This window comes from Hibiscus syriacus, unplaced genomic scaffold, assembly GCF_006381635.1.
Source record: "Hibiscus syriacus cultivar Baekdansim isolate YM2019G1 unplaced genomic scaffold, ASM638163v2 tig00110328_pilon, whole genome shotgun sequence".
NCBI lineage: Eukaryota > Viridiplantae > Streptophyta > Magnoliopsida > Malvales > Malvaceae > Hibiscus > Hibiscus syriacus.
Window position 1 is genome coordinate 8320322 of NW_024062685.1, and position 21641 is coordinate 8341962.

At 34.5% G+C, this 21641-nt stretch overlaps 1 protein-coding gene and 2 pseudogenes across 2 annotated transcripts; 2 read left to right on the forward strand and 1 right to left on the reverse strand.

Annotated features, from left to right (window-relative positions):
* Positions 1-3480: 3480 nt before the first annotated feature.
* On the forward strand, positions 3481-5584 carry LOC120118722 (annotated as a pseudogene).
* A 464-nt stretch (positions 5585-6048) lies between these two features.
* LOC120118663 (phosphoinositide phosphatase SAC7-like) lies at positions 6049-13844 on the reverse strand. Of its 2 annotated transcripts, XM_039138675.1 has the most exons (21): positions 13753-13844; positions 13454-13619; positions 13279-13362; positions 12885-13012; positions 12710-12801; positions 12037-12094; positions 11767-11823; positions 11636-11669; positions 11434-11514; positions 10924-11030; positions 10493-10579; positions 10325-10402; positions 10057-10127; positions 9876-9974; positions 9601-9700; positions 8832-8940; positions 8574-8646; positions 7781-7874; positions 7191-7283; positions 6405-6471; positions 6049-6311 (listed from the first exon to the last, which is right to left on the reverse strand). In XM_039138675.1, the coding sequence occupies exons 2-21, from the start codon at positions 13599-13601 to the stop codon at positions 6181-6183; spliced, it is 1791 nt and encodes a 596-aa protein (XP_038994606.1). In that variant the 5' UTR covers positions 13602-13619; positions 13753-13844; the 3' UTR covers positions 6049-6180. The 2 variants fall into 2 exon arrangements, with proteins under 2 accessions (XP_038994606.1, XP_038994607.1); XM_039138676.1 differs by lacking the exon at positions 13753-13844 and having other exon boundaries at positions 13454-13695.
* A 5162-nt stretch (positions 13845-19006) lies between these two features.
* LOC120118666 lies at positions 19007-21522 on the forward strand (annotated as a pseudogene).
* Positions 21523-21641: the final 119 nt, after the last annotated feature.

Here is a 21641-nt window from a genome sequence, read left to right on the forward strand (position 1 = left end):
GACACTAACATTGATTACAATCGTTTTTTCACCGACTACAACTCTCGATTCAAACTAAAAAGGGTGAATTCTCTATTACCTTAACAAGTGGTTTATTTCCGCCAACAATTATTGTTTTTTACATTTAATACACGTCACACATGAAACGAGTGTAGTAGGAAAAGAACTTTTAGGTTTTGCAGCTGAGGTTGAAATTTTAGTGGTCGATTTTTTCCACTCTTGATTTCGTATGTCCAATTTTATTCCTTTTGTCAATTTTGGGATTCATCACGCTCAATTAAACAGCGAATTTATGTCATCCAATGAGTACAGTTTTAATATACAGTTAATAAAAAATGTTATTGAAAATATTAATATTTTTTAATATTTTTGATAAAACGATATTTAAAACATTATTTTTTTACTGGAAATCTTAATTCGCTACCTAATTTACGTTAAAAAATAATATTTTAGATAACTTCTAATATTAACATTTTCGGTAAAAAAAATAATGTTTTAAGTAGTTTTACCGGAAATGTTAATATTTTAGCATCCAATATTAACAATTTTAATTAAAAAAATAATATTTTAGATAATATTTTATAAAAAATGTTAAAAAATATTAACATTTTTAATAATATATTTTTTAACTATATATTACTCGTACTTTAATATCTATACAATGAAGCGGTGGTCGCAAAACCCACTTGTAGTCTAGTCCTAGACTGTCCTAGGAATACGCGTAGGAGAGTTTATTAGGATAAACTATACCTGTAGCCATTAAAATTGTAAAATATTTTCACTTTGGTCACCGAAAGCGAATTTTTTATTGGAGTCAGCATCTGAATCGACGTGTCAGCATGTTATTTTTCATTAAATATATATCTTGTGACATGTGTTATCACCTTTTTTATTTTAATCAGTAAAAAAGTAAGACATATTTTATTGAGGTGAAAAATCGAACTCAATACCTCTAAAAAAAACATATAATCATTGAATTAACTTTAGAATAAAATTCATGTTTTATAGAAAATATTTTTGAAGTTAATTGATGTTATCATCAGTTGCATTTACACTTTCTTTTATGTCGATGATTAAAGTTTATATGTTTTAAAATTCAGTGATTATTTATATGTAAGGATGGATTAAAGGGGTAGATGGGAGTAGGGTTGAACAAAAATTCGAGAAAATCGAAAAAAAAATGATTCGAATCAAACTATGAGGTTTGATTCAGTTTGAGTTTTACAATTTGCAGTTCGATTTTAAAAAATAAATATACAATTTTGTTGGGTTTTGATTTTTTCATAGAAATAGTTTGAATCAAATTAAAAAAATAATATCCAAAACAAATTCATTTTGGATTTATTAAAAGAAATTTAAATAAATGAAATCTTAAAACTAATAATATTTTTTTATAAATTTAAATTTATGTATTTGTATTCAATTTAAGCTTTAAATTTACTTTTTTTTTATGGAGGTTGAGTTTGAAAAATAATGATTGTCAAAAATAGTTAAACCGAACTGAATCAAAAACTACGATTTTTATGTCGTTCGGTTTCAACTTCAATTTTTAAAAACCTGCAAGTGAAGTTGGGTTCATATTTTAGTAAAAACTCGAATCGAACCGAATACACCTCTAATGGAGCAATCAATTTCTTAAAAAATTAAAATTATCATATATTTTAGATTTTCGTATTATATTTTTTATTTCAAAGGTGGAAACGGTCCCTTATTGAAATTTTAAAAGTTCGTCTTTAAGAGAGAACCCTCTATCCGTACCTACTTGTATTAAAGTTCAATTAATTAACATAGAGGGCAGCCAGTATTGGGTTCCACTTTTGTTGTTGGCCACACACACAGCAGTAGTACATATTGCACTCATTAATTCCATTTTCCATTCCTAATTCAACCCGGCAATTAACAACTTCTGAAAAATTTGGTCTGAATTTGCTTGAGTTTCTTCTTCTTCATCGTCTTTGCATCATTTTCTGCAGACAGCTGACGCCATAAAAGTCCATACCCACTTGTAGTTGGTAAAGACCATGATCTTTAAGTATCTTAGGAGTAGTACTCTGGTTGAAAATTACAATTTAGAAGAAAAAATTATGTTTCATTTCTTGTCAAAGTGTAGCAATAAGAAGGGACGGACCTAGGAGGGTCGGGAGGCGGCCACTCCTAAAAATTTAAAATTATTATATATTTTAAATTTTTTTCTATATATTTTACATTGAAACTATGTTTTCGTCCCCTCTAAAATTTTATAAGTTCATATTCATCTCTCAACTTAATATCTTGCGTCCGTCCCTGACAATAAGTGTTAAAAAAGATTAAGCTATTAGTCTGAATACATTTTTTTTTATATTTATTCTTTTATCAAATAAAAAAAGTAAACGAGTTATATTTAGATAAGAACACGATCATCTGATATCAATTTAGATAGATGAAAGTTTAAGATACAGAAAGAAAAAAACATAAGTATAAATTTATTTATTTTTATTTTTATATTAATTAATTTTAAGTATAATTTAGATACTTATTTTTATATTAATCCATTGTAAAATGATAAAACAAAATAATTGGAGATGTGAGGCACTGTGATTGCAAATTTGCAAAAAGTCAGTCTTTTTCTACAACAGTCTAACTTTACAAGGTTAGTTATGACGCGCCATAATGCTCACCTACGAAAATACTCTATTCATGTTCCCTTGATGTTCGGCGAAGCCTCGTCTTTTTAGCAAAACGACAATCGTAACAACTAGGGCAGTAAATAAGATGAGACAGATCACGAGTTATTCGAGATCGACTCATTAAGGCTCGATAAATATTCGGATTGAATGGACTCGACTCGAGTTTTTAACGAGCTGAAATTAGCTATTCGATATTCGACTCGAAAAGCTCGTGAACAGCTCGAAAATATAATATATTAAGATTTTATTTAAAAAATAAATTAATAATAATATTAATATTTATGTATTGATTTTTTTTAAAATACAGTAAGATTTTATATATTTAATGTTTATGTTTGAGTTTGAATTTGAAGTTTTAATCGAGTTAATTTTAAGAATTTTTTTCTCATTTCGAACTGCTCACGAGCTTCAATTTAAGATTTCGAGTTCGAATTGAGCTTGAAAATTTTAACCTCGCGAGTTTTCGAATCGAGTCGAACTCAACAATACTTAACTCGACTCGGCTCGTTTACACCCCTAGTAACAACACCACCTAAATTTTATATTTTTCATATGGAATTCGTTATATATTCACAAGCAAGTAAGAGTGCTTCAGAAAAAGAAGAATTTTTTTTCTCTTTTTCCAGGTCAGAGAGGCAAGAAAGTTGGTTCCGGGAAAGAAAGGGGCCATTCCAAAAGCATAAAACAAAACACACACAAAAGAAGCTTGGAACCTCATCTGTTGTTGTTTGCTTTATTACATAAATATCAGCATGCGTTTTTGCTTGCAAATTTAACAAGTTCCAAGCTTGTGCTGCTGGGAATGCTGTTCTCGTTCACTGGTAAGAGAGATACGGTAAAGTTGTTGTTGTTGTGCATGTCAATATGGGTAATTGCTGGGGATCTGCTTCTTTTGGTCGAGAAACTAGCCATGTTTACAGCTCCACCAATATCCCCACTACCCCAGGTTTGTATTTGTGTTCATATAACCAATTTTTTGTTTTATTGTAATCTTTTCTTCTCTCATGAATACCAAAAAAAAAAGACTGGTAATTTAGTCAACGGTTTTGTTTCTGGGTTAACAGTCACATCGAATAACACGGAATCATCTGCCACCAGCAGCAGCAATTGCAGAAGTCAATTTTCTCAAACCGTAAGCGAAATCGTGGAGGAGGAAAACCCCGATGGGCGGATCCTGGAAACACCGAACTTGAAAGTCTTTACCTTTGCAGAGATGAAGATTGCAACTAAGAATTTCAATACGCTTTGGGTGAAGGGGGTTTCGGCAAAGTGTACAAAGGCTGGTTGGACGAGAAAACCTTAGCACCCTCCAAGGCTGGCTCTGGAATGATCGTTGCCATCAAGAAATTGAAGCAAGAAAGTGTTCAAGGCTTCCAGGAGTGGCAGGTAAACCTTGGATTTTCTCATCTGTGCCTGCGTTAATCATCAGTTTCATCTTTGTTTAAGCATTATTAACTTGTAAAACTTTGTTTTGAGGATCATTAGACTGGAAAAGAAGAAAGCAAGATGTTTTTTAGCTTTATTGAGCCTTTAATTCTTAACCCCACCAAAGAAAACATGTTCATCTGCGATCGTTGACCCCCAAACGTGGCATGACTATTGATTTCCATAGGGCCATTGACTAAATGTTTCAATGCCGTCGCTTTCTTTTCTAGCTGTGTGATTAGGCAAATTCCCTAATTTTAACGCCTTAGAAAAAGTCGTTTTTTTGTTCAAGGCTGTCTCTACCAGTGCCAGCAAATGATGTTTGATTCTCCATTTTAATTTTGTCATTGTTTGTGCAGTCAGAGGTGAACTTTCTAGGAAGGTTGTCTCATCCCTGTTTGGTTAAGTTGTTGGGGTACTGTAGGGAGGATACAGAGCTGCTCCTTGTGTATGAGTTCATGCAGAAAGGAAGCTTGGAGAACCATCTATTTCGACGTAAACTCGGAATATAAATACGAAAATAAGTTCCATTTCCATGGACAAATGTCATGTTGATTGCTTGATTATGTGGTTTATGCAGGAAATCCAGCAGTTGAACCTATGTCTTGGGAAACCAGGCTTAAAATCGTCATCGGAGCCGCTCGAGGTCTAGCGTTTTTACACTTCACGGAGAAGGTCATTTACAGGGATTTCAAGGCCTCTAATATATTGCTTGATGGGGTTAGTCCTTGTTTGCCTCATGCCTTTGGATTTCAATGGATATGTAGTAGAATGAAGTTTTTTCATATGTAGACTGATATGAGTTAAAATTCATATTTTGGTTCTTGTTTACACCTACAGAACTTCAATGCAAAAATATCAGATTTTGGCTTGGCCAAATTGGGGCCTTCGGGTGGAGAATCACACGTATCGACCAGGGTTATGGGAACATATGGCTATGTTGCACCGGAATACATCGCAACCGGTAATGTCGATACAATACGCCATTCCGTTCTCTTGTTCAACAACTGCTCAAAGCAGGCTAATGTTAAAGTTCTGATTCTGTGCCAACAGGACATTTGTACGTGAAGAGCGATGTGTACGGATTCGGTGTGTTGTTGCTCGAGGTGATGACCGGACTGAGAGCATTGGACACAAAGCGTCCGGAAGGACAGCAAAATCTGGTGGATTGGCTTAAACCAACACTAGCACACAAAAGAAAGCACAAAACCATTATGGATGCCCGGATCGAGGGTCAGTATTCGTCCAAGGCCGCATCGCTAACAGCCGAGCTCACCCTCAAATGTCTAGGGCACGATCCTAAAAACCGTCCGTCCATGAAAGAAGTTGTCGAGGCATTGGAACGGATTGAATCGCTCAACAAGGAAAGGCCAAAGGACACCTCCAGATCGGGCTCCATTCATTCCTGGACTACTCCTAGGCATGGACAACAAGGTAGCAGTCATCGTCCCGCAGGATCAATCCGGGGGAAAAGATAAGTAATCAAAGATCCTGCATTGTGTTACTGTTCTGGAAGAGTGATGATCCTTTTTCCTTTTCTTCTCGGTTATATTATATGATCAAGATGATTGAACGATCAACTACTATTCTTTTGAAGATCTCTGCATACATACGTCTGCAAATCGATTCTTTTCTTTTTGTAAATGTAGAACAGAATGGAGATTGTTGAGTTGTGTTGTACGTAGTTTAATTTCCCATGCATCTCAAATTTGCTGGCTTGATTTATATATATATATTTTTATCCTTATTGTTATAAATAAAAATATGATCTACATGGTTTGATCTTGATTGTAGGCAAAAGGAAAGGTAAAGAGATACACATGAAACCTTGATAAGTGTAAACTCAACTTCAAAGTATGATCATCATCATCATCATCATCATCATCATCATTAAAAAAATACTTTTTAGTTTAATGTAAATGAGAATAAAAAGTTGTGGCAGAATAGCAAAATGATGGAGGTAATGAAATCATTTAAATTATAACTAAATTGACTACAAAAAAATATGTGTGAAAGAATAACAACTATGATCCAGCAAGATGAAAAGCTTTTGAACAAGTTTTATTTCCCATACCATGCAGCATACGCATCAATGGCGCGGTTTATGCAAACGAGGGCGATTGCAGAAAATCCTTCCATTTTCCTTCACAACTGCTGCAACACCGAGACTTATGGTAGCCCACAAAGCCGAGAAAAATAAGTATCGGAGATCGTATCGGGCTGCAGACGGCGAAAACAAAGATTATGTCGATATCCGTTACGGGCTAATGAAGTTATACTTCATTATTAGATTAAGCAGAAGTGCAAACTAACCTTGGCCAAGTGACAAGATTGTGAGAAATAACCCTAGTGAGACCACACATAAAGCTGCTGGGAAGTTCTGCAGAAAAAAAACAGATAAAAAACTTAAAAGAACTACTAAGACCGATAAAGTATTCAACACGGACAAGAAACATGTAATATAAAGTTACATAGAAAAACATATATCTATGTATCTGTATTCAATCTTGGCACCAGCAACTAAAAACATGATATGGCACAAGATGATGGGACACCTTCTGGCTTGTGCCACAGTAATAACATAACAGATCAGAAAGAGATACTATGGAATAGTATATGTGGAACAAAAAGATGGAAAACTTTTAACATTCTACAAGGGTTGTAAAGACCAACCGGAATATTCTAGCAAATACTTTCGAATATGCATTAAATTATGTGTTTAACTACGCCTAGTAAGCCATAATCTCAAGTCTCAACAACGTAATGTGGCTGCCTGATCATTTTTCAGTAAAAATCTATATTTCAAAAGTTTCAGATGAAGGTTTTGCACTTTATACAAATGCAACACTCTCTCTCTGCAGGCCTCAAACCTGCAGTGAAATTTTGATATTTGTATTGGACAAGGACAAGTCAATGGACAATGAACTCTAAGTTCCTGCTGAGGACAGTCACCTGACATAAGCTTCTTGTGTAGTCCACAAAAACAAGATTGCAATTGCTTCGAAAATTAAGTAATATCACACAGTATAAAGCTTCACAAACATCACAATAAAAGCAATTGAATCTTGAAAGTCATATTTTTGTTCCATCTATACTTACAGCCATAGACTCAAGGCCTCCTTTTTGTGATGGTGGTGTTATATCCCGGCTGACAGAAACAATGTAATGTCCTTGCAGGAGATCAATCGCATCCTTTATACATGTAACAAATATATTAGAGAAAGCTTCTACATTGACATTGAATGCCATCTCAGAAATGATCCCTCTATAAATGGAGTAAAATGAGAAACAAAAAAAAAAAAAAAAAAAAAGGAGAAAGTAGGACATCAATTGTTCAAAGAGCTGCTCCATTTATTACACCTATTTTAACAGTAAATATATGATTTGATCAATCAAATCATGGATTGTGGTTCATAAAATAATGACACCTATTTAACGGTAAGAATGCTGAAACAAAAGTTTGATGTGAAATAGTAGTATTGACTGATGCGCGCTTATGCATATAAAAGTTCTTCTATCATTAGAATTAGGGAAAGAAAATAACTAAAAGGTAGGGTTGCCTACCATTATCCCACCCCATACATTTACAGACAACTATAAATGGTGATGGTAAGTGAAAATAGTTTGAAATACTATTAACCTATTTTCTAATTATTGGAAGTATTACTTAAAGAAACAAGTATTCGTACCTGTTTTGTTCCATCAGCAAAGTTATTCAAATAATACCGACCGAGGGCATTATAAAAATCATTAAGGATCCCTTGAACAGTTCGCTTACCAAACCTACAGCTCACAAGAAACAAACAGGTCAAACCCCATTGATCAATTCCAAATGGGCACATAAATAAAAAAGTCATATTTTCAGAGATGCACACAAAATGATAACTGGTCCTATTCAAAGTGCCCAAAGGCTAATCGAATGTACTTTCCGGATTTCATTATGGTTCTAAGGTCAAGAATGCTTTTAACATGTTCTTAATATGCTTTAGAATATATCAAATTACTTAGGCTTTGCTAGGTATGAAGGATGGAAAATTGTTAATTAAAAGGTCAAGATTCAAAACCACTTTCTTACTTTGAATCCTAACCATTTGATTAACAAATTTTCTATCCTTCCTCATTTCCATCTTCATACCAAGCAAAGCTTAAGAATTCAAATGTTACTGTAACTTCAAAACATAGATGCCATAATCTCTTGAAACAACACTGGAAGTATTCCAAGGAGAACTAGTAAGGCTCAATAATAACTATGCTTTTAGAATCTTTTCAGTTCAAAGAAAAACTTCATAGAGCATGACATTAGTGTCGGTCCAAATTTAATATTAATGACAGTGTTCTCAAGAATGCTGGATATAGCAAAAACATTCAGCAGAGAAAATTGACACTGCTGTTTGTACAAAGATGCACCAACAAAGCTTGAGACTGGCATTTTCCAGATATAAATATTAACATTCAATCTGTAAAATCAGGATGTAAATGTACCTGACAAAATCTCCTTTCAATGCAGGGGTGCCAGAATATTGTATGCTTACGTCATCCCCATGATTAGCCCACACTGAACATGTGCAAACATTTAAAAGTAAGTTTTTTAGTTCACAAGGTAGTAAATCAATTTTATACATTTATCAATTTATCCAAAAATAAATAAGCAAATTGATATATAATCGAAAGTAATAACAGTTAAGATGGAACATCATGTGAAAGAAAATTACAAAATCAAGAAAAAATGGAAATACTTACATATTTTATACTTTTCATCTAGATTTGGATGTGAGCTAATAGTTTCTTCAGCGGCAAAAACACCAATTCTCCTAAGCTGAAGTTCCATCATTTTCCTACCTATCATGCTCTGCAAACATAGGTTACCACAGTTATGTAAGTCAAGAACGCTAAAGTATGGCAAACAAGAATAACTGGTAACTACATGCACCTCTCCTTAAGTATGTTGCCATGTTTTGAGAGAGATCTACATTGCAACTTAACACAAAAAAAGCAACATATCTGCTAAGAGATAGTCCCATACATCAAATTCAAAATTTTAAGAGTCGTCGTTTAGTTATAGGAAGCACTTTCAAAGGTCAGAAACATCCATCTATGAATACTTTATAGTGATAGTTGGAATTCATTGTAGAACTTAATACACCTTCCATGAAATTGAAGGTAATCTTTAGGGGTTTGGGATGGAGTTGAAATTGTCACAGTGGGTAAGCACAAGTTTGCTATCCAAAAAGAAACTGCCTTGACAATGGCAAACACGTTGTGCCTCTTTCAACAAAGCCAGATTAGATATATCTAGTTTAAAACGCACCAGTGTAACATTGTAGAACTTAATGCACTTTCCATGAAATTGAAGGTAATCTTTAGGGGTTTGGGGTGGAGTTGAAACTGTCACAGTGGGTAAGCACTAAGCATAAGTTTGCTATCCAAAAAGAAAATGTCTTGACAATGGCAAACACGTTATGCCTCCTTCAACAAAGCCAGGATTAAATATATCTAGTTTAAAACGCACCTGTGTAACATTGGTGCGGTCTAAGCAATCAATGCAATTGGTCCTTACAACTCCTAGTTGCTCCTTCATTTTCTCACCCTTGTCATTCAACAAGAGGTACCTATCAGTTTTGGACAAAGAGAACCCAACATCAATCCCTATATTTCATTCCTATAAACTTCTACTAAGGGAACAATATTCTAAAACCTTCCCTTGCAAAATCAATCAAATAAAAGGTGCACTAGGAACAGTTATCAAATTTTACATTGCAGATAAGTTCAATTATCAAAACATACCCATTTTTATCAAGAAAATCTGCAATTTGATCATAGAGGAAGGAAAGGCGCTCAAAATGAACATGTCCGCAGATCTTATGGAAATCAAAGTGAATATATCTGCAAGATCACAGGTTATTGCATAAAACATAACAAAAACAAAGGAAAAAGAAAGAAAGATTTAGATAAACAGAAACAGTACCTTAAATCATCACTTTGTATAGGTTCCACTGAACTTGCAAACTTTGCACTTAAGCGCCCCTCATCTCCAGTCTGGTAAGAGATAAAGTGGCACATGATCAAACATTTGAAAAAATGAATAAATGCTTGCCCAAATGAAAACTCACTTTTTGCAAGGACAAAGTACATTGTCAAAATGCATTTTCTATGCATTTCATAAGAGGATTTGAGTATATTCAATATAATAAATTACAAAGCATACTGCAAACCGATAGTCATCCAATGCTCACCGTGTTGACAAGATCAATAGCTAGTACAGCTCCATATTTTTTCCTTAGATCCAGAAAATGCCTCTCCGCCACTCGGGGCTACATAATGTCATAATACCAGAAAAGTCAGTGAAGGTAGAAGAAATTCATGCACGCAATAAAACAGTTGCAATAAATGAACACGCTTACAGCTTCTTCAGGTTTTACAATCTCAAACTTAGGCTTATAAGTCAAATCAACAATTTGCTCCCAAAGAAACGGCATTGACCCTCGAACCTGTAAGAGGCAAAACAAGGGAAGGGGTTTATAACAATCTGATCCAATAACCCGTAGAACGTGAAAAATAAAAATATGGACCTCATAACTTGGACACTGAAAAATTTGCAAAGACAGGATTGGGTAGATTCAGCCCACTGCTGATTGCACTTGGAAAGGTTCTTAATGCTTGTAACTTTGTTTTGATCTGTCTGATTACTTTTGGTTTTATTAATAAATTTCTACTTTTCAGGAGGGAAAAACGTTTGTTCTTGGTACTTCTCTAAGGAATATAAGGACTGAAAAAGAGGCCAAATTTTGTAACATATTGATTTTATAGAGATTAAACAAGTAGTGACTGTTACCTGAACAAATGAAGCAATAAAACCATTCATCTGCACAATTTGCTCTGTTTCCACAAAATTTGCAACATACCCATCAGGATCAGCTCCCCTTCTCCACATTCGGGTTCCTTTCAAACAATACGTAATCAATGAGATTAAGTTTCCTACATAAGGCCTAAAAAACTTGAAAGTAAGAAAATGTAGCAGGGTTTAAATATTATTTTATATATCCATTTGGAAAATCCATATTCTATCCATCCCAAGCTCAAAATGGATGAGGCAATACTGCCAGGTAATATTTTGTACAGATAATGAAATTTACCCAGTACAAGCATGAATGGAACTTGCAAAAGGTATGAATTTGTTCATATTAAAAAAGAGAATCTGTAATAGTACTAGTCTACCAGATTTTTCTTTTGCAGCATTCAATAATTCGACCCTTCCCTTCAACAGGACAAATTTGAAAAATAAAATTGCAGGCAAGATAAAGCCAAGCTAAAAAAATTGAGAGGCATTTCTAGCTTTGGCTACCATTTCTCCGGGTACATCTCCTCGCAATCAATGTAACGTCAACAATTTCTTTTCCAATGGCTGCTTGAAAGTTTTGAAAACCTAATTGGCAGTTAAGGGGATGATCCATATAGAAAGTCGACACTAGTAATGAATCAGTTAAGAAGGAATAAGAACTTTTTATGCCAAAAATTGCTAAAATTACTAGTTTCATCAAGGATACTCCCTTGGACAACTGGAAGCAAAAATGGATCAAGCTGCAGTCACAGAACTCAAAAGGAGTTAGCTAGTTCAAATTCAAATGATGGAAATGTGGAGCATGAAACTACGCAGTTACTAAAGGAAAAGGCTCACCTTGTGGTCTATAAGTACTTCCAACATATAATTGTTCCAAAGAAATCTGGGTTCTGCCTGTGGAAAGCATTTGGTAACATAAGGAAAAGCCTCTCAGTAACTTAGTGGCAACGAAGAATCACATGGAGATTTTGATGAATATTGAACACTGCACTTACAAAAACTACCATAAAAGCAAAACTGTTCCAAGCAGATCATCTAATAATCTCGTAACATAGAAAACAAAGAGAGTAATCCATGTATTAGGTACTTAAAAATTGAGCAATTTACCTGTCTCCAAAGAGGAAGCAATTTAGATTCGTCTCCCAGATCATTTAATCTCTGAGCACTGTTGTGTACCAAATCTTATAACGGTTATTTTCACCATAAATATAAACATTTAAAGAAAATATAACGACTAGAAAAAATGAAATACATAACTGCTAATAACTCCAAAGTGCCTAGCCTATTGATATATATTGGAAGTTTGCAAGTTGTTTGATGACATACTATTGGCCTTCATTAACAAACCAACAAATGAAAAAGAACAACTTAGTGGTTGATTGTTAACTTTAACATATTAAAGGGCCAGTTTCCTGCTTTGCCTCACAGCATGCTATGTTTCTCACAAATGTGCTCCCTATGTGTCATCTTAAACCTACAGAACAAAGGCATATCTAAAATCAATTCATTTTCCAGTGTGTCTAGAAGGAATTGCACTTTACCCCTCCTAAGACCACCACATATAAACTTAGCAGTTTGCTTGTGCATACATAAGGCTGATTTTTGTAGTGCAGAGATTTCATGTAATTGTAAACTGCTCTGGTTGGAAGTTTCTCTAAGATGTCATTCAGAAAGATGCAGGTGTGCACATCATAACCTTTTTTGCTTGATGTGTGACTGTTTTGAGAAAGAAAATTGTTCTAATCGTGCATACAAGGCCTGATTTGACAAAGTAGTTCACCTCAGCGTTAAATTGGTTTCATAAGAGAAAAAAAGGCCAACAGTCCTCTCTGCAACTTTTAGCAGCCCATAAAATTCACTCTCCACCTTTTTCTGCCAAAATGGTATAAAAAGATTCTTTGTCAATCAACCAATTCAATCACACTTGCTAGAAGAAGTGAGGAAACAGACTGTACCTGTTCTGGAGAAGAGTTTTTAAGCGAATGATCACATGGAAGAATTCTCATGGATACAACTTTGAAGATGGGATGCCCCAAGTAAGATCCAACACATTCATGCTCCGTTATAACAATTAAATATGATCCTAAACACATAAAATTTAACACATCAAAATGATTGGAAATAAGGAGATACCACCGACCTCAATTCTGAGAATACAATCAAATAACATAAGTAAAACGAAAACCAATTGCGTCTCATTTGGATCTTACAGATTTATATGCCCTACTGATCTAATCAGGCACACATTTTCACCGTTCAATTGGGGTTCCCAGCTAATTTTCCATTATGAATTAACCAAATAAATAGAGGATAATTAAAAATTCAGAAATTTCATAGAAACCTACATACCTGCAACAAGCTTTAGCATTCCAACTACTCCAAAGATAGCCTGAATCTTAGGAACACGAACTGCGCTGCATTCTGGAATAGCATCTATAGAACGAAGAAAAACGTCAAGTAAAACCATCTAACCCTTTACATTGAAAAGAGAAGCATAGAAAAAAGAAAGAAAAAAAAAACCCACCAACGAGTTTGATCGAGGCATCAACACGATTGATTGACAAAGAGGAAGCAGAAGAACCATCGGTGGGTTCAATCACATACTCATCAGGGAACTCCCATAACCGCAGTCTTGTATATAGCTTTTGGCATGACTCTGCCCTCTCCATCATTATTGGAATTGTCTTTCACTACAAAATCACATTCAGCAATCAAACACAACAGAAAGAAATATATCTTAAAAAACACTTCAATGAATCAATGTAGGAGGAGTTTGCTGAAGTGAGAAATAAATAGCAGGCGGCCAAAGAGAGGAAAGGGTACCTGACAAAATACGAATAAAGGCAGATTCTATGTGGAGAGTGAGATCTAAGTTCCCTGGTCGAAAACAACAGGAGTGAAACAAACCCGTTTTTCTTCAAGTGAAACTGGAACTCGTTTTGCAAAAAAGAAGGAAGAAGGGTATAACGAGAGGGCAGGCGAAGGCCTGATAGATTAACGCAGTCCAATGATTGTTTATATTTTCTTGTTCCTCTTACTGCTGTGTTAAGTTTTGTTGAGCGGAGGATTTTTAACAGTTTTTGGCTAATAAAAGAATAAAACAAAGGCGGACGACTATTATTATGCCGTTGTCTGGGGGCTTTTAGCAACGGATTATCTGCTAACTTGGGGTTCCATTCGCTCTGCTTCCAGTTTCACCCACTAATACGGCATCATTGACATGGTCATTATCCATTGCTAACAATAGTCTTCTTTTATTCATCCTCCTCTTTCATTTCCACCCAATAATATATGATCGAATGATAAGATTTAAAATATCTTTTAAGTAAGATATCGATTTAATTTTAAGTATAATTAAAGTTTGTGTCATTATCAAAGAGACCTTTCAAACAAAGAAAAAAAAACTCGTATATAGAAATATAATTAACTTTCTCTTATAACGATTTCAATGGTTAAGAAACTTGTTATTATCTTTAGAGTCTCAGATTTAAACATTGTCAATTAGTTGAAAGTCTTATGATCGATTGGTCGATTTTTTTGTTTAATTTTAAGGTTGGATTTGACGTTACCTTGACTGATCAATATAACATTTATTTATTATCCTATTGATATCTCTGTTTGAACTCTCATATTGAACTTGAATACGTGATTTACGTTCGTATATAGTTTTTTTTACAACACTCGATTCTACTTTGCGATTGTTAGTGGTCTACCAATAATCTAATCACATGTTATGGTTAGTATATTTTTTTAATTATGTATTTAATTTACAAATTTAAGTGTAATTTCAAATATTTCTTTTAATATAACTAACTGCTCTATTTGCTGTCATGTGATGGGTGTCTTCTCCCCCCCCCCCCATTTCAGTTGGATTATATTTCTACATATGTGAAAAACTTGAATCATTGTTGAAAGCAGCTTTGAAACATGTTCATAAATCCAGCCTTCCTCAATCCTCAAGTTTGCCTTTTTCATGGTTGTCTACAAACCTTGGACGATCTTGTCAAGATTTTAGCAGACTGTTCTATTTTCAAAACTGAAACACCTTACAACCAATGAAATTATTAAAATATAACCACATCATTAGCTTTAGCTGTCGAGGGAAAGGTGTGTGCACGAGAGCCATGGCCCAATAACAGCAAAGCTCCAGTGCGAACAGATTGGATTACTTGGCATAAAATGTCACTGCACATGCAGAAACTAGATCGAGGCAAATTGACATGAAAATGTAGAGTATTTGAATACTTCAAAACTCTACATATACAACAAAATAGTAGCACATCTAGTTACTGATTTTCTAGTCATAGAATCGCTATATTATGATCTTATTCCATTGCGGAATGCGAATATTCAGAACGATACAATTAGCATACCTGCACGTCGTCGTGCTTTACAACTTCCTCTAGGCAGAAGGAAGAATTTTTCTCCATCGGAAGTTGGGATTTGATCAAAGTCATCGACCAAATGCTTGGTCTGACATTGAGGCGAGAAGCAAGCTTTTGACCCAAAGATTTGTCTGCCTGAAGTCAGAGAATACAATTGAATCATTAAGCACTAGTCATCATTTACATTGTTTCCTTCTCTGGCATTACAATGGGCACGATTGCAAGGTATGATAAACAACCACAAGTACGAGATTCCTACCTGAGACAAGTATGAGATCCGAATGCCGCGGATCTCGTGTGTGTGACCCTTGGATCAGACAAGAAATGATGAAGAAAGAAAGAACGATAATTCTTATTGAGTGTAGTAGTGAAGAGTCTTAACACTATTACGATCAATAAACCAAAGAAAATTCAAATAATAATTCACATCTCCTAATAACAAATCCCAGCCAACATATAGTACTACATTGGACGTTTATTTGCTGAAAAACAAAGTTGAATCCCTAAAAATCAGGCTATTATTTGTGGCAGTTGTGATTCCTCTTCAACATGTGGATTGTGGAAATCACGTGGGTCAATTAGTTGAAAAATCTGGAATTGCTTTTTGCACAATCTGCAATACGTTCCTTGCCACGTGTACTTGCTTTCCACTTTGGTGATTTATCTAGGATTACCTTAAGGGTGTTTGGTTCACGGAATATAAGATTATCAGTGGGAATATAAGATTACCAGAATAGGATTACTGGAATGTTGTATTTTGTGTTTGGTTGGTTTAGCAGGAATGTAAGATTATCATGTTTGATTAAAGGAATAAATGATTATTGGAATGTATATTTGACCAAATTGTCCTTATTATATATTTGTTTTTTTAACAAGTTGGAAAATATTTATATATTTTCTTTAAAAAATTTAAATTAATAATATATATTTTTTTTACAAAATTGAAAATATAAAAAGGTTTAATGAAAGGGTAAAATTTTATTTTAACCCCTGAACTTTATATAAAATTTTAATTATAGATTTTTTTTGTAAATCTAAAATAGTTTAAGGATAATTTTTAATTTAACCTTCGTAGAATTTTTATTATTCAATGACAGAATAATGATATTTTTGAAAAAGCATTTTAGTCCGAAACGTCGGTAATCCAACAATACCTAAGGAAATGGAGGTAATGACATTCCCGGTAATATACCCAAAAAATCTACTATTGGTAATAAAACATTACCGGAAATGAGATTTGGCCAACCAAACATGGGAATGTGGATTTCATTCCGCGAGAATCCCACATTCCTTAAACCAAACAACTCCTAACGGTAATTGGGGTGATTCATCTAGGATTACCTTAACGGGCTATTACCTGAATAATGAGACGAATCTTGTGAAATGACATGAGTTTATGATTAGTGGTACTCCTCGTTGGAACGAGAAGTTTGTGAGGAGTGTCTTCACCACAGAGGACTCTAATAGAATTCTTAGGGTGACTATAGCTCCATGCCAAGGGGACGCCATTGTTAGGCAAGCATGATACATGTATTTACTCAGTTAATTCCGGTTATCATTGGTTTCATCGTTCTTTTAATGTGCAGGTAGGCGTCTCCAAAGCATGAAAGGTTATAGCGATGTTCGTATTTTTGCCTGAAGAGTAGCTCACGGTGTCTTACCTGTTTGTAGAAGATTAAAAGCAGCGGCCTTGTCGGATGGTATTTGTCCCATGTGTCTAGTTAAAGATGAGACCGTCCTTCATACTCCTCGGTCATGTCTACGATCCCAGGAGGTGCTTCGCAAAGCAGGCTTTCCAGCTCAAGTATATCTTCGCAATCCACCTTCTACTTTCATATTTTAAATAATGATATGAATCAAACGATCTTGGTGATAAAGAGATTGTTGTTATTTTTTTAGGTCTCAACTTCGAGTAAGAATGTTATAAACGACCCAAGGACGAAAACATTCAAAACAATTTTATATTCGTATATTTAGAATTTTATTACATCTTAATGAGAATTTTAAACGCTTAAAAAACATTAAACGACTTTCAATTTTTTGTGCAGTCAAACTCGAAGGGTTCAACGATAGTTTATAGTAATCAAAAATGATTTGACATATTTAAAGATGGTGTTACTAACCTATTATATCCTATGTCCTAATTTCTAGCCTATTATGACAGTGACTAAAGTATTTATAGTTTTGACTTAGTCACTGCGTATTTACCCATTTTCTGCTAACAAGAAGTGCAAGTATCCTCTTTTAACTTTTAATCATTTTTACTTTATTAGATTCTTTATAAATTGGATAAAGTATTTAATTGGTGTCTGACTATAGGATATTATTTTATTTAGTCCGTCAATTATTAAAAGATATAAAATTATCTCTGACTATATAGTGTCGTTTTGTTGAGTTACTCGCTATTAAAAGTTACAAAATAATCACCCGATTATTCATATGTTCCAAACTCATCTTTCTTCGTTAAAAAATTAGCGATTGACTTAGTTAAACGTTAACATGATGACTAAAATATAATAGTTGTTTGAGATTTTATGATCATATTTTATCATATCACAGTCAACGGGTTAATGTTCAACTCAGATTGTTGTCAATTTTTTAACAAAAAAGGACGAGTGTGGAAAAATAATGAATTTTGGATGACCATTTTGTAACTTTTAATAGACGATTGACTCAACAAAGTAACACTTTATAATTTGATGATTATTTTATAACTTTTAATAATCGATAAAGTGCAGTCAATAACCATTTATATATTTACCCTTATAAATTGTAGCTCTTGCTTTTTTTTTCATTAAAAGGTTTTACAATGCTATTATAAAAAATGTTTTACCCTGATTTAGAGGTGCTTATCGAGAGAGTTGATCGCGAGTTGGGTAATGCTCGACTCGTTGCTCGTTAAAATTGTGCTCAACTTGTGCTCGTTAAAAAAATTTGCTGCTCAACTCGACTCATTGCTCGTTAAGCTCGACTGTTGCTCATTAAGCTCACTAAAAAATTTACCTATTTTTTTTAACTAAAATTAAAATTTACTAATACTATATGAGGATATTAGGGTTGGGTTTTTTATATTAAAAAATATTATTAATTAATAATATTTTATTATTTATTAAAAAATAATAGATTAGTCAACTTATTTTTTTATTATTTATTAATAAATTAATAAATTTATTTAGATTTATTTTTTTGAATGAAATAATTTTGAAGTAATTATTAAAAATATATTTTAAAAAATTAATGAGTTGTTCACGAACTTATCGAATCAATTTAGATTTTGCTCAGCTCAGCTCGTTAAGGTCTCGAGTCGAGTTTGAGTTTGAGTCGAGCCAACTCGAGTCAAGCATTTACCGAGTTTTGACTGAGTCGAGTTCGAGTAGCTCACGAGCTGCTCAACTTATTAAACACCCCTACGACTTAAAATTCTATAACATCTCAAAATATAAAATCCAATGTTTAATAATTTTTTCTATATTAACAATAAAAAAATACCATAATCCTATCAATTAACTAAACTAAACCTCGATGTTTAATAATTAGCCGTATTATCATCTAACGGTAACTTTTCAATAGTTAGCCGTTGCCCTTTTTTAAAAACACTCCCCTTCTCTTTTCAGACAGGCAACCTCTATCTATTACCTGTTTGTAGATCTCCGCTACAGAGAGAGAGAAAGAGAGACTTTTTTTAACTTCTTTAAATGTTCATTCTCTCCCTAATCAAAAGAGGTTATATTTACATACACCGGACTTCTCTTCTTCATTTGGAGGTGTGGTGGTGCTTTTCTGGATAGAAAATGGAACATATATCTGATGAGAATAATAATCTCACGAAACCCATAAATTTTCAAGGTACATCTGGTTTCATTTCCTTTTAAATTCAATATCCAAAACTGGGTTTCCCCATAGATCTAACATGTTTGTTTTGAATAAAGGAGGAGGCGGTGTTGCAGGTTGCGGAAAGTTTGGGCAGGAGATTAAGCACAACAGAAGGGCTTTGAGTGTCATCAATCACAACTTAGTGGGAGCTAAAGCATTCCCTTGTGTTGTTAATAAGAGAGCCTCGTCACAGTATATCTCCCACTTCCTTTATTCTTTCGTCTTTCAATTGTTTCTCTTGAAAAAATCTGAAGATTTTCCTTTTTCTTTTCTTTCTCAGAAGAAATGGATGTTTTGAAAGCAAGCAGGTTGATCCTGTGCACAGACCTGCTACCAGGTTAGAGTTTTATACTTTAAATGAGAAAAGGTTCAAAATTTGGATCTTAAATCTCAGTCAACTATAAAAAGTCGTGTCCTTTTAAAATCCTGAGCTTTTGCTTCATTTTTTGACTTTCAGGAAGTTTTCTGCCCAAATTACCAGAACTAGTCAACAGCATTGCCCCTAGGTACCCACACTTCAAGAGAACTGAAGAGTTTGAGTAACATAGACAACAACATTATTTCTAGATTCTGATGTCTTGTCCTTTTAACAGGAAACCAAGAAGCTGAAACCATCGGTTCCAAGTTCAAATGCGTTTGGAGATTGTATATTTGTAGATGCGGAGGAAAATAAGGCATCTGTAGACCATCCAGTACCCATGTTCTTGGAAGAATCAGAAAGCAGCCTCAGTGATGCCGATGAGATGGTACCTACTTCGCACATTCTTTCAAACATTGTTATATTATTCCACAGATTTAAATTGCGGGTATTACGGTCGTACAATAATGGTTTTGGACGATACCATTATAGCTATATAGCTGGTGCTCTTCCTATATGGGACCACTTCTGAAATCCATGTGTTATTCTTCACTGTCAGAAGTTGACTAAAACGGGGTTTGGTGAAATTTGATAGGAGGAAGTGGAAATGGAGGATATAATTGAAGAATCAATTGTTGATATTGATGGTTGTGATGCAAAGAATCCACTGGCAGTCGTCGAATATGTCGAAGATTTGCATGCTTATTACAGAAAGATGGAGGTAAATCTATCCATATCCATTATGGGATTAGTTTCCTTTTTAAGTCGAGCAAAATTTTAGTTACTCTGCTTAAACCAATTCTTTGTATCTATGCAGAATTTTAGCTGTGTTTCATCTAAGTACATGGAGCAACAATCTGACATTAATGAGAAAATGAGGGCTATACTGATCGACTGGCTCATTGAGGTATTTGAATTGTTCTTCCCTACTAAACCAGTGCCGGTAAATAACAATGAATGTGCACTAAGGGTCATAATTGGTTTGCAAAATCAACAGGTGTACGACAAATTTGACCTCATGGGGGAGACGTTATTTCTTACAGTTAATCTCATAGACAGATTTTTGTCTCGACAAACGGTGGTGAGGAAAAAGCTTCAGTTGGTTGGACTGGTTGCTATGCTTTTGGCATGCAAGTACGAGGAGGTGTCTGTTCCTGTCGTTGGAGATCTAATCCTTATATCAGACAAAGCTTACTCCAGGAAAGAAGTTCTGGACATGGAGAAATTGATGCTCAATACATTGCAATTCGATACGTCGTTCCCCACTCCGTACGTTTTCATGCGGAGGTTCCTCAAGGCGGCTCAGTCCGACAAGAAGCTCGAGCTTCTGTCGTTCTTTTTGATCGAGCTTGCGCTGGTGGAGTACGAGATGCTTAAGTTCCAACCATCACTACTAGCAGCTGCTGCAATCTATACTGCCCAATGCAGTCTACATGGGATCAAGCAATGGAGTAAGACATGCGAGTGGCATAGCAGCTACAAAGAAGAACAGCTACTGTGAGTGTTCATATCTTCTTCTTCTTTTCGTTTCTTGCCAAACAAACATTATACCAAATAATGATGTTTCCCCCCCCCTTCTGGTTGTTGCAGAGAACGTTCAAGGTTGATGGTTGGTTTCCATGAGAAGGCGGCAACAGGAAAACTAACAGGGGTACATAGAAAGTACTGCACATCCAAGTTTGGTTTCACGGCAAAATGTGAAGCTGCAAAATTTTTATTAGAAATCCAACAACCATAGCTCATCAGGCTATTGATTGACTACCTAATTTTTAGTAATAAATTGAGCAACGTTGAGTTGCGTGCACATGGGAAATGTTAAGCAAATGAAAAAAAAAATTAAGCTAGCATCACCAGCCTGGGTTGTTGGAGGAAATGTCTTTACATGGTTATGTATGTTCATATTGAACATAGTTTAATTTTCTCACTGTAATTTCATGTATTTCCCTGTTACACTAATAAATGAAACACCATTCTTTTTAATTCCATGTATTTTTTTCAAGATTGGGACTTTAACTTCTCTCTAGGGCCGCCGTCTTGCCCAAAAGCGTCCTCCTCGAGGCACAACCCGAACTTTACAATTGGCACCGATCCGGCAT